Source organism: Narcine bancroftii, chromosome 6, assembly GCF_036971445.1.
Source record: "Narcine bancroftii isolate sNarBan1 chromosome 6, sNarBan1.hap1, whole genome shotgun sequence".
Classification (NCBI taxonomy): domain Eukaryota; kingdom Metazoa; phylum Chordata; class Chondrichthyes; order Torpediniformes; family Narcinidae; genus Narcine; species Narcine bancroftii.
The window spans coordinates 123233879-123247807 of NC_091474.1; the positions used below are offsets into that span (position 1 = coordinate 123233879).

General features: G+C 41.0%; 1 protein-coding gene across 15 annotated transcripts in view; it reads right to left on the reverse strand.

Annotated features, from left to right (window-relative positions):
* LOC138736410 (frizzled-3) overlaps nt 1-13929 on the reverse strand; it is a 78018-nt gene that overhangs the window by 30066 nt on the left and 34023 nt on the right. For 14 of the 15 annotated variants that reach the window (XM_069885902.1, XM_069885898.1, XM_069885904.1 and 11 more), the window contains one exon: nt 4722-4918. In XM_069885902.1, coding sequence (XP_069742003.1) covers nt 4722-4918 — 197 coding nt within the window. Of the gene's footprint in view, nt 1-4721; nt 4919-5465; nt 5596-13929 lie in introns of those variants that run through there. The other variant, XM_069885909.1, reaches the window with a different exon arrangement.

Below are 13929 nucleotides of genomic sequence, written 5' to 3' on the forward strand. Positions count from 1 at the left end.
AATTTTAGCTAAAAACTCTTCTATTTTATCATCTTTCCCCTCTTCTCAGTTTGATATAATTGTTCATAAAATTCCTTAAAGTTTTCATTAATCTCTATTGGCTTATATGTAATTTGTTTGTCCTTTTTCCTTGATGCCAATACAGTTCTTTTAGCTTGTTCTGTTTTAAGTTACCAGGCTAACATTTTTGTGTTTTTTCTCCTAATTTGTAAAACTTTTGCTTTATTTTCATTATGTTCTTCTCCACGTTATACGTTTGTAATGTTTCGTATTTTATTTTTTTGTCCGCCAATTCTCTCAATTTCGTTATATCATCCCTTTTTACTAGTTCCTTTTCTGTACTTACTATCTCCCTTACCAACTGCTCTATTTCCCGATTGTAGACCTTTTTCATCTTAGTTACATAATTTATTAACTGTCCTCTAATGAAGGGTTTCATTGTGTCCCACAATATAAATTTGTCTTTCACTGATTCTGTGTTTATTTCAAAATATGTTTTAATTTGGCGTTCAATAAACTCTCTAAATTCCTGCCTTTTAAGTAGCATGGAGTTTAACCTCCATCTATATATTCTTGGTGGGATGTCCTCCAGTTCTATTGCTAATAACAGGGGTGAATGATCTTATAGTAGTCTAGCTTTATATTCAGTTTTCCTAACTCTCCCTTGAATATGGGCCGACAACAAAAACATATCAATCCTTGAGTATGTTTTATGCCTAATCGAATAATATGAATATTCCTTCTCTCTTGGGTGTTGCCTCCTCCATATATCCATAAGTTTCATTTCCTGCATTGATTTAACCATAAATTTGGCTACTTTATTCTTTTTACTTGTATTTTGTCCGGTTTTATCCAACACTGGATCCAAAATCTCCTCCTATCAATGTATTTCCTTGTGTGTCTGCAATCTTCAAAAATATATCCTGCATAAACTTTTGATCCTCCTCGTTAGCTCCATATATATTGAGCAAATTCCAAAATTCTGAGTATATCTGACACTTTATCACACGTTCCTCCCTGCTGGATCTATTATTTCCTCCTCGATTTTGATTGGAACATTTTTGTTAACTAATATGGCTACAACTGCAGCTTTTGAATTACTGGATGCTGCCGCTATGTGCCCTACCCAGTCTATCTTTAATTCATTATGTTCCACTTCAGTTAGATGCATTTCCTGCACAAATGCTGTATCTATTTTTCTTTCTTCAGCAAATTTAGTAGCCTCTTCCTTTTAATTTGGTTATGTATTCCATTAATGTTTATAGTCATATAGTTCAACATGGCCATCTTATATCTTGTTTACACCTCTTTTCCACTTCCTCGCCACCTCCATCCCCCTTTTTCCCATTTTCATCTTAGTTTTCCCTTTTTAAACTCAATGTGTGACAGCATATTTAAAACATAAAATACTCCAACAATTCCCACACCCAATAATACCTTAACCCTAAATGACACCCCCCTCTCTGAGTTGCCCCTTATCCCTTGCTGGGCAACCACAACTCCCCTTTCCATTTGGATTGCGATCTTACTCGCAAGCGTCAACTGATTTTGCAGTCACGGTTATTCCCTATCGCTCCCCCCCCCCCGAAAACAATTTTAAAAAAAAATGCACACATATAACAAAGATCTCTTTTTTCCCCTTACTTCCTTCCCTTCTCTTTTCCCTCTTTATTTCTTTACATATACATTGTTTTTACATCTTTATATATACTTTATCGCAGTTCTTCATTCTTGTTACATCTCTTCTTCTGTCCTGCTAACGTTCTGCAAATTCTTGTGCTTCCTCCAGATTCGAGAACAGTCTGTTTTGCTCCCCGGGTATAAATAACATGAATTTATAATCTTTTATCCATAAAATCGTTTTCGCTGTATTTAACTCCTTCCTCATCTTTAAGAGTTCAAAATTTATATCTGGGTAAAAAAATATTTTTTGAACCTTGTATTCCAATGGCTTATTATCTTCTCTAACTTTATTCCTTGCCCGCTCCAGTATATTTTCTCTTGTCGTATATCTCAAAAATTTTACTAAGATGGATCTTGGTTTTTGATGTCTGTGGTTTCGGAGCTTGTGCTCTGTGTGCTCTTTCTATTTCCATTTCTTCCTGCATTTCTGTTATTCCGAGGACCTTCGGGATCCATCCTTTTATAAATTCCTTCATGTCTGTGCCTTCTTCAACCTCCTTCAGGCCCATTATTTTTATGTTGTTTCGCCTACTATAGTTTTCCAACATATCAATTTTCTGAGATAACAACTCTTGTGTCTCTTTAATTTTTTGGTCACTTTCTTCCAATTTTTCTCTTAAGTCATTTACTTCCACTTCTACAGCCGTTTCCCGCCCTTCCACATTTTCTACTCTTTTCCCCATTTCTGTCATAACCAGTTCTAAACTTTGCATTTTATCTTCTGCTCTTTTCATTTTTATTTTAATAGCACTAAATTCTAATGATAACCATTCTTTTAACGATCTCCCCACCGGTCGGGAAGTAGCGACTCCGCAGGGCAGGCACCAACCTCGGAGATTGGGGCGCTCTTTGCCACCACAGTTCCCTGTTCCTTCATGCAGCTAAGGGCTTTTTTCTTCTCCGGTAACTTTTCTTTTTTTCTGGTTGTTTTCACTTTCTCCTTCTTGGATGCCATCTTCTTTCTTGTCTCTCTAATTTTATCTTCTATTTCTTGTATTTTATATTTGTTGAGCTTTGTCTTTTACAGTCTTTTTTTCTGGAGAGGGCTGGTTTTACCTGACTGGCCACTTGTATCCTTGTAAGAATATTGTTAGTTTAAAAGGTCAGATCAAATTAAATATGTACGTATTCATTGCAATCATTTATATGAATTAAATTATTTATCTTTATCCTAAAAATTTTAAAATGATTTAAATCAATGGAAAGATTTTCCGATAACATTAATGGGTAGAGTTGATTATATTAAAATGAATATTTTTCTTAGATTACAATATCTTTTACGATCTATTCCATGTAAAGTTCCTCAAGATTTTTTTTAAAATAAAAGATTTGAATGTTATAATAAGGAAGTTTTTATGGAAAGATAAAATAGCAAGAGTGTCTCTACAAAAATTAACGTGGAAATATGAGTTGGGGGGGGGGGTTTACAGCTTCCGAATTTTCAAAATTATATTGCATCTCAATTAAAATTTATTAATAGAATGTTTGATTTAGAAAATCGATTGATTTGGGCAGACATTGAATTAAATCGAATTAATGAGAATAAGATGGATCAGTTTATTTATAAATGGAATTTGAAAATATTACGTAAATATAATTCACCTATTTTGATTCACTTAATGGAAATATGGAATAAGTTAAATTAGGAACTTTATAGTTAATAATCAGCTTTTAAGAATATGGGATCTAAAAGGAATTAAAATGAAAAAACAAAATATCATAAAATATTATTTTTTGTTATTATCAAATTAAAGCCTTGTTATTGGATAATTTTGGGAATACTTTAAGGCTACCAAGACAGACGATATTTGAACTTCTAATTATGGAAGGTGGGAAGAAAAGGTTTACATCTGAAATTTATGCATTAATGCAGAATGAAATGCCCAAGTAAGATTTACAAAAGTCTAGATTAAAATGGGAAAATGATTTACGGATAGCAATTACTCAAGAGGATTGGAGGAACTCATGTAAAGATAGTATGACTAAAATTGTAAATGTTAGATATAGATTAGTTCAATATAATTTAATACATCAATTATACTTGACTCCTGAAAAATTAAAGAAATAATTTATTTTCTTCAGATTTATGTTTTAGATATCAGAAAGAAATAGGTTCTTTTTTACATTCTACTTGGCTATGTGAAAAGGTAAAGCCTTTCTGGATGCGATTTAAAGAATTGCTACAAGATTATTTTAAAGTTAAATTTTCGATGGATCCATCAATATTTTTGTTAAGTAATATTAAAAAGATATGTCTGGAATTAAGATCGACTAAATTTCAAATTGCCTTTTTGAGATTAGCATTAGATGTGGTGAGAAAATGTATTGCAATTACCTGGACAAATGATATTGATTTGAGTCTACATAGTTGGCATATGGAATTGAGATCTTGTATACCATTGGAAAAAATAACATACAATTTATGTGATAATTATCTTTTTTACTGGAAAGTTTGGAGCCCTTATTTGGATTATATGGGTTTAAAATTTTGAATCCTTCAGCCACGTTGTGGTGGAATTGCTTCAAACCATGGTAATTAATTATGTAATTGTAGTTTATATCTCTTTTTTTCTTTCCTCTGGGGGAGTAGATTAGATGGTTAGGTAGGGCGAGAGTTATATTAGTAGGGTGGGTTAGAGGGTTTTTGGGTTATACCATGTATGCTTTATTGATATTATAATATTATGTATTTACTCTATATTTAGTATGTATCATGGTTTTAAAATTTTAAATAAAATATTCAAAAAAAAGCAAGATAACATGGCCAGTGGATCTGGTAACACCTTAAATGAAAAGGTGGAAATCTTAAGCGTCCTTGATAATTGCCAAGTGAGCTAAAAAACCTGAAGTAAATAGAAATCATTGTAAAATTTCTACAGGTCAGGAAAAGAAAAAAGGGTGACTCTTTTGGGTAGCATCCTTTATTCAGTCATTAAGTTTCCTCTTTTCAGTCTCAGAAATTGACAGATCATTGGGCATCTCAACCTTTCTGTCACATTTCAATTTTTTTTTATTCAGGAGGATTGAACTTTTCTTACTTTACACACTCCATCTCTTCGGGCCATGTAACTCCAAACATTTCCATTAGCTTATGACATTCCAGATATGCTCGCTGACACAGCTTACGGCATGGCAAAGTGATGCGTCCATATTCAGTGCAAATTGGGGCATACATCGCACAGAGGAATGGCTGAAGGTCCCGGGAACATTCCAAGTTTACAATAGGGTGGAATGGCTGAAAGAAAGAATGATAGCATGTATAAAATTACAGAATTTTACAGGACAAAACAAATAAACCGTACACTAATCTGGTTTTCAAATGATCATCACAATTAAATTATTTTTATTATCATGTGATTTATTCAAAAGATTCACAACATGATACAACCCAATTCTAGATCTTTGAATGGAAAATTATTTGCCAAATCATTTAAGATCAATTCTTTCTCACACTCTACAATTATATTTCTTTAAATTTATAACAAATTGGTAATGTTTAACACTAAACAAGCATGATCATTATGTCAGTGAAATCATTTTTCAGAAAGCCAAATTTTAAATTGATTGGTTTTGACAAATGAAGCATGCAAATGAGTAATTCAAGATATGAGATTTGTCAAAATTGTAAAAATAACTAAAAACATCCAAGATACAAGCAGATCAACCCAGGAGGTCATTTGAACCTGCTCTGCAGTTCTTTAAGCATGGATGAATCTCCACACAGCCAATTTCCCCAAGAATCTATGTGTCCAACTATTCATCAAGCTCAGTTTTGAACATACTCATCAAGTATTCTTTAATCCTTTAGGGCTGAGATTTCCAAAGATTATTGATCTCTTCAAGTGAAGAAATTACAAGACATTCAATCCTAAAGGATGACTCAATTTGCTGAGTTTCCCCAGTTTCCACATCTACTTGATTAACCTGCAAAGAATTGTAAATGCTTCAATGACCATTCTTCTAAACTCTGTTCACAACACAATCCTCCCATGATGGGAATTAATTGAGCAAGTCTACATTGCCGTACAGAGATGAACACGGCACACTATTCCAGATTCAGTATGGATGCAAAAAGAGTTCAGAGTAGCACTGGACATCTCTAAAGATCAGGTGTCAATCTGTTTAAGTTAAAAGGACTGGATGCAAAAACAGCAGCCATTAAGTGATCTCATAACTAATAGATCAGAGCAAAGCCCCATTCCTGCCACATCTAGCCGTGGATGGTGATAGAAAATGGGAGAAGGTGGCTCTACAAACACTCCTAAAAAAATACTGACAGGACCAAAGAGCATTCATTCCCATATTCTATTTCAGCCTTCTGAAAAAAGATGTAAATCAATGTTATTTGCATCTACTCAATAACAATTACCCAGGCATGTACAGTTCATAAAACAGACAAATCCATTTTGATGTCCATTTCAATCAGAAAAGTAATAGGTATCACTGATTGTGCACCTCAAATGGTCCACCCTAATGAGCGATATGCACGTTTAGACCGAGGGCCACAAGCCTCGCCTGCTCTTTGAGCAGATCTTTCTGGAACAGCTGCCTGAGGATATCTAACTCTTGCTCATGGACGAGGACTTCAGTGCCCCTCGGAGGGTTGTTGCCTGTACGGACATGCTCTGGAGAGCAACAAAAGGCACCAGCAACCAGCACCCGTCGTGGACCACATCAGCAAGCTCCACGAACAGCTGGCTGCATGACCAATTCCGCAGATCTTTCTAGAGCAGCTGCCCGAGGATATCCAACTCTTGCTCGTGGATGAGGACTTCAGTGCCCCTCGGAGGGTTGTTGCCTGTGCAGACGTGCTCTGGAGAGCAAAGAAAGGCACCAGCACCATCGTGGACCACATCAACAAGCTCCACGACAGCTGGCTGCAAGACCAATTCCAGCAGAGGGGCAAGTTAATACCCCAGGACAATTTTGTTACTATCATCAGGAATGGGGTGCGAAGGCCTGTCGATGCCGCCCACCCTGCGGGTTTCCGGGAAACGCCTTGCCCAACCATCGTGAATGGCTGCAGCAGTTGGCCCACATGATATCCTCCTCTACATTTGGGACTGCTTGTCGGGCAGGCGTTTCCTGGCAGTGAGATAAGCGTCCTACCCACTGCAGGCCTTGACACTCGCGATGACAAGTAGGTCATAGCAATGAGGGCAGCCAACAGCTTCTCCATCCGGACTTTTAGTAACAAGCACCATCCCCTGATTTACATGGATTTTAACCTCATGGCAGAGGCACATCCTCTCCTGGGGGAAAACTTCCTTTGTGCCCACTGCCTGCTTATCAACCTCCAAGGATGGCGCTTGGTGCAGTCCAGAACTTTTCAGACTCTACCTCTGGGGGAAGCCAAGCTACCCGCCACCCTCCCCCACAAATATTGACTCTCTAACACTTTCAGACAACAAATCCGCCTGCATCCTGGTGGAGTTCCCTTCAATAGTAGCACACAGTTCTCCACGGCCAAGCCAAAGCATGGGGTAAGACACCACATTCTGACTGAGGGCCACCCACTCCACACAGGCCACACCGACTCCTTCCTGAAAAGCTCAGCCTAGCAAAGGAGGACCTAAATAAAATGGAGGAGCTCCGACAGTCCCTGGTCCTTCCTGGGGAAGGGGGGCTGGAAGCCACTACCGCCACCTCAACGAGGCCACCACGCCTGACAGATATCCCGTGCCCCACATCCAAGACTTTGCCGCCAACCTGTATGGGACATGGGTGTTTTCCAAGGCAGACCTCATCTGGGGGAACCACCAAATCTCAGTTCACCTCTAGGACGTCCCCAAGACCACGATTATAACCCACTTTGGCTTGTTCGAATTCCTCCACATGCCCTTCGGTCTAAAAAACTTGGCACAAACTTTCCAGCAGCTGATGGATGCAGTGGGCTGGGACCTCCCATTTGCATTCATCTATTTGGATGATATCCTCATCATTAGCCACAGCTGCAAAGACTACGCCGCTCACCTGAGACAACTGTGTACCCGGCTGAGTGAGTTTGGGCTAACAATCAACCCAGCGAAATGCCAATTCGGCCTGAACACTATTGACTTCCTGGGGCACAGAATAAACAAGCATGGGTCAACACCCCTCTCCAAAAAAGTCGAGCATTTCGTCAAGCCACTTACAGTAAAAGGGCTACAGGAATTTGCTGGTATGATAAATTTTTACCACAAATTCAGTGGCCTGCATCATGCGGCCCCTTTTCACGCTGATGGTGGGCGAGTCCTGGGACAATAAGTCTTTGAAGGCATTTCAGAATGCCAAAGACGCACTGGCCAACGCCACTCTCCTGATGCACCCCAGACCGGAGGCACCTACCTCTCTGATTGTCGATGCCTCCAGCACAGTGGTAGGAGGCGAACTGGAACAGCTCATTGAAGGCCAGTGGCAACCCCTGGCCGTTTGAAGCAGGCACCTCCTCCCACACCTCCCCCTCCCCCACAGCTCAAATACAGCACTTTTGACCAAGAGCTATTGCACTTGTATCTGGCAGTAAGACATTTCTATTACTTTTTGGAGGGTTGACAATTCAAGATTTTCACTGATCACAAGTTGCTGACCTTCGCCTTCCATAATGTATCGGACCCATGGTTGACCTGGCAACAGAGACACTTGTCCTATGGGTTTGAATTTATCATGGACGTACAGCACATCGCGCAGAAAAGTAACATGGCAGCCGATGCTCTGTCACACCCCATGATTGAGTCAGTACATGCCCTGTGCCAGGAGATCAACTACGTGGCCCTCGCCAAAGCACAGCAGCAGGACCCTGAGATCCCCACGTATAGGACAGCCATCTCCGGTCTCAGGGTGGAAGATGTCCCCATCGACCCAGGTAACCTGATACTGCTGTGAGACGTCTCCACCTGCATGGAGGAGCCAGGTTTTCAACACTATACACAAACTGGTGCATCCTGCAATCTGAGTCATGGTCAAGATGGTGGGTAGCAGGTTTGTCTGGCACAGCCTCCATAAGCAGGTCAGTAGGCCAAAACCTGCACGAACTGCCAGTCCTCAAAAGTGCAGACTCAAAGGCGCCAACACAGACTTTTGAACCAGTGCAGCGCAGGTTCAGCCACATACATATTGATATAGTGGGCCTGCTACCACTTTCCCGTGGAGCAAGATACCTGTTGACCACTCTACAAGATGGCCTGAAGCAGTCCCGCGGGCTGATACCACCAAAGAAACCTGCGCCAGGGCACTCATTTACACATGGGTGTCTAGATTTGGGGTCCCAGAGCATTTAACCTCAGACAGGTGGGGGCACAATTTACCTTTGGGCAGCACTGGCTAACTTCCTGGAGATGCTGCTGCCCCCACCACGGTGCTCCACCCTCAGGCCAACGGGTTGGTGGAGTGGTTTCACAGGCACCTCAAAGCAGCGGCTTTGATGGCCCATATGAAGGGTCCCAACTGGGTAGACAAACTGCCTTGGGTCCTGTTGGGGATTTGCACCGTGCTGAAGGAAGACTTCAATGCCTCGGAGGCAGATACGGTCTACAGCACACCCTTTATCATTCCCGGAGAGTTCCTGGCCCCTACAAATGCCCAAAATCCCACCACCACCCTTGAGAACTTGCAGCAAAAATTGGGGTCCCTAGTCCTGCAACAACCCCCACAATACGGCCACCCCATACATAATCTCTCAGGGACTTAAATACTTGTCAGTATGGTTTGTGCGAGAGGGCACACACCGGCCGCCCTTACAACAACCCTATAAAGTTATCAGGACCAACGACACTTTCGTCCTCATCATCGGTAGTAAGGAGGAGACTTTTACCGCCAACTGCCTGAAACCGGCACTTCTGGGCTGTGACCAGCAGTTTACCCACCTCCCCACGACACAAGGGCAGACTGCCCAAGTCAGTGGACAACAGCCTGATCGCCATGTCGGGGGGGTCATGTAGTGGTCCGCACACGGAGATGCAGACCAGCCTACAAAATAGGGAACGAACACAGTGACTGCGCAGGCCTGGGGGTGACATTGGCTGTCGTCCCAGGTCACCTCCGGCACAGCGGGAAGATGGGCAACTGTGACGGGAACGCCAGCCAATCCCAGGCTGACATCCTGATGACGCGAGTCCCTGACATCAGCACCTCGGGCCCATTATAAACGTGACAGCTAGTGCAATAAACGAATCTTGATTTCAAGGCTTTGATGTGCGTGTCGTTCTTCTCCACGCCCGCGTTGCACGAATAAAACACCATTCTATAAACATTGCCTATTATAAGAATTGGTCAAGCTTGCACAATTAAAATATCTGAATGGCCAAACACTGGAATCTGTAAATATTCATCCTATACAGTTGTTACAAAATTCTGAATCTGTGAAAATTCAAAAAGTAGCTTGGAGTATCAAATGCATAATAGGTGCGAGACCCAGTTGTGCATTGCTATCAGTTGGAGCTACAAACAGCTACTCAATTCTAACCAGTTGAGATTCTAAACATTCTAATTATATGCAATTACTGTGATAGTTATATTTAGCAGACAATTTTAAAAAGAATGCATAAAGTTTAACAGCATCACTAAAATACAGGAGGGGAATGTAAAGCAAACCTATTGATTACTTGGATAATAAATTAGTGCCTCAACGTGGCAAATCATAAAGTGTTCAAGTATGTAAATACATTTTGCATGCTCCAAAGAAAAGGCAAATTGTCAGGATGAGATCCACTTCTTTGTTCAGATACTACAGGCAAAATATTCCAATAACTATTGCATGGCTGTCATGGAAACCAGCATCTTCCAGGAAGTGTCTATGAAAGTTGCAACTCACCAGCTGAGACCAAATTTCATTCACTGGGACTAAGTGCAATGTAATCTGCATGTTTTTCCAAAACACCCAGCACTAGATGGACACATTTTATGCTTCTAGAAATATCAACTCCTGAAGTGATGCAAGAAAGTAAGGGTCTGCCTCAGGTAGACTAATACATGTATGTCTGTGTAATGTATATTGATCAACTTTAATTAATGCCCACACATGTCTTGCTGAGAGGGTTGTAAATATTGTAGAAGTGAGGGGCCCTATGACATGTTGCCTGGCAACCCTAACTTAAGCTAGTAAATTTACACAAGCCTCAAGTTCCCCAGATCATGTGACTCGCAAGAACAATCCCCAGGAAGGGTTAGGGCAGGGGTGTCAAACTCAAATTCACGGAGGGCCAAAATTAAAAACTTGGACTAAGTCGAGGGCTGAACTAAATATTTATTGAAAATTTTCAACAACATCTGCATGTTTTCTCTTCTTTCAACATATGTAATGTTAAACTTTTTCTTATTAAAATAAATGTTTAATAATAGTTTTGGATAAACTCTTTCCAGAAGCATTAACAAATGAGAAATAAAATATTCAATAAATAATATTTCTCTATAGAGGATTTGTCAAATGTTGCTAGTGTGCGGTCGAATAGTAAAATCTGAGGGCTATTGAGAATGTGGGAGAATAACATGATTCCTGAAACAATCAAATGGGTGACTGATTGTGGGCATGAACTCTAGCAGCATTATTTGACTTGCCCTTTTTCCATTGGTACAGATATCCTTTGATTTACACACTTTTCAAGTTTTATGCCTAATGAGCTTGTATCCAGGTGCAGGACCATTTTTAACCAGGAATATATTTATCACTGTGACATGAAACTATTGGAAGATCGTTTTATCCTGAGATTAAAGTTCATAATCCTTACTCAGGCCTGTGTGCGGGAGGGCGGGGTTTGCGGGCGATCGCGTTGGACAACGACAGTGCGGGGGCATCGGCTCTCGCTGCAGGGCGGCATCTCGGCGGATCAGCGGCCCCATCACCGTGAGTCGCGAATCGGCCTGCGGCAGGGAGGGGGAAGTGGGCAACGGTCCTGGTGAGGTCAGGCCAGAGGCCTCCGGTTCCGGGCACTGGGAAGCGGCCTTGGCTTCCCCTGACACCGGCCAGGCCCCAAAACCAGAGTCCACGGTGAGACCCTGCAACGTAAACAGAGGAGGTGGGGGCAATTAGCAGGCTGACGCCAATGCATTCTGGGATTTGTTGTATTACTGTGCATGCGCTATACTGGCGCGGCAGCCAGCGGGCCACCTCTAATACATTTTTGAAATGATCTTGCGGGCCAAATATAATTATATCGCGGGCCAAATTTGGCCCGCGGGCCAGAGCTTGACATGTGTGGGTTAGGGCCTTTAACTCTTTACTAGCTAACATTACCAGCTAAAGACAAGGACAATGTTCCTCTTTGATGTTAAACAGGATGTGTGCTATGGAAAAAGTATAAAACTATGTAAGACCAGGTTCCAAATGTCAGTACCTTATCTTAAGCCAGGAAGAGTTCACAGTAGCAGGAACTGTGATATCCCTTGGGTCCTGACTGAAAGTTGTAAATATGTATGATCAAAGCTAATGGTATCAGATACTGGTGCCAGAGTCAGAGAAAGGGGACAACAGGAAGCAGCTCGACAACAGGCTGAGATCAAGCTAATGAAAAAGGAAAAAAAAAGTTAAAAAATAGAGTTCCCCATATCCGAATTTCCAAATACCAAAAAGATCCAAAAACCAATGACGTCAAAAGTTGAAAAAAATTCACCACCTGATTTGCCCATGTGGGGCTCTGACACTCTGTTGGTGCCAGTTTGATAACAACAGAGCTCTGTGGTACAAAATAAAAATCTTTGAATCTGTCTGGGAGGATGCCAAGCAAGCTGGGTCCAAGCCTTCAGCATTGACTGCAGCCAGAGTCTGCGACCGCGACTCCATTCTCAACATCGGGTGCAGTGCCATCCACATCAAAGAAATTACTTTGGGCTCTCAGGTAGGAATGGAGATTGTAGTCAGGGGACCGGCAGTGGTGGTGTGATGTCAGGGGACTGGCAGTGGCAGTGAGGACGTGTCGGGACAGGTGGCGGCTAAAGACAAAAAAAAACATTGTTAATGGGGCAGATGACACTGGAGGAAACATTTGAAAAAGCCATTGAGGAAAATTTCTAGTATTTGGTGCTGCATCTTCTTTTGTAAGCAGAGATAACTTTTTTTTGCTGAGTACTAAACATTATTTTATGAGAATTTTCCACTTGTGGCATCATATCACCGCTCAGAAAGCACGCTGTTGTTTATTGTTGCTGTTTAATCGCTGCTGATGCTACTGTGTTGCTTAGAACCATTGTTCCAAAAACTGAAAAACCTCAAAAACCAAAAAAATGTCTGGTCCCAAGTTTTTGGATTCGGGACTGACCGGTTGGCAGACTCACTGCAAGACCAGATGCTTGATAACAGCACACCCTGTGTTAACTGAGTTTGAGTTTTGAAAAACCAACAGTGGCCCTGAAATTTGTTCTAAGGTTGAAAACCACTAAACTTTAACATACTAACTTCATAAACTACAAACGAATTGATGTATACACAATCACAGCTATTCCATCTTTCATGCTTTCTGAACAATTTCCACACATACTAGCAACTTGCACATCTGATACGAACCCTTAGCCAGCAAACAGCACTGAGGTTTGCAACAGAAAATCATTCTACTGCCACGTCAATTGGATCTAAATATCTGAATAATTGTCACTTTAATCCGAAAGATTACACGAGGAAATCATGACACAACCCATTAAATTCCAACTCATGCGATAGTTACATTGCAAAAGCATCACCCCTGATACAAACTCACTTGCTTATCCTTTTATGACTTGCAAGTGTTATGATTTATTCAACTGCTGCTTGGAGTTCACAGAAGGCTTATTTTGGGGGGGTTCAACAAGCTTCATAAATTACTCTCATCTAATTTATGATATGCTGAAAAAAAATGATTACATTCAGTCAGACTTTTTTTTGAATATTTTGTTTTGAGAATTTTCAAGTGACATGCAGTCAAAACGAAGAATAATCAAAAAGAAAAATATCAATATCAATGATATTAACAAAATAACAAATATCGATCCACATCAATATTAAAGTGGAAAAAAAGGTCAACATGGCAATTATACTTTGGCTTGGCTTCGCAGACGAAGATTTATGGGGGATATGTCCACGTCTGCTGCAGGCTCGTTGGTGACTGACAAGTCCGATGCGGGACAGGCAGACACGGTTGCAGCGGTTGCAAGGGAAAATTGGTGGGTTGGGGTTGGGTGTTGGGTTTTTCCTCCTTTATCTTTTATCAGTGAGGTGGGCTCTGCGGTCTTCTTCAAAGGAGGCTGCTGCCCGCTGAACTGTGAGGCGCCAAGATGCACGGTTGGAGGCGAGATCAGCCC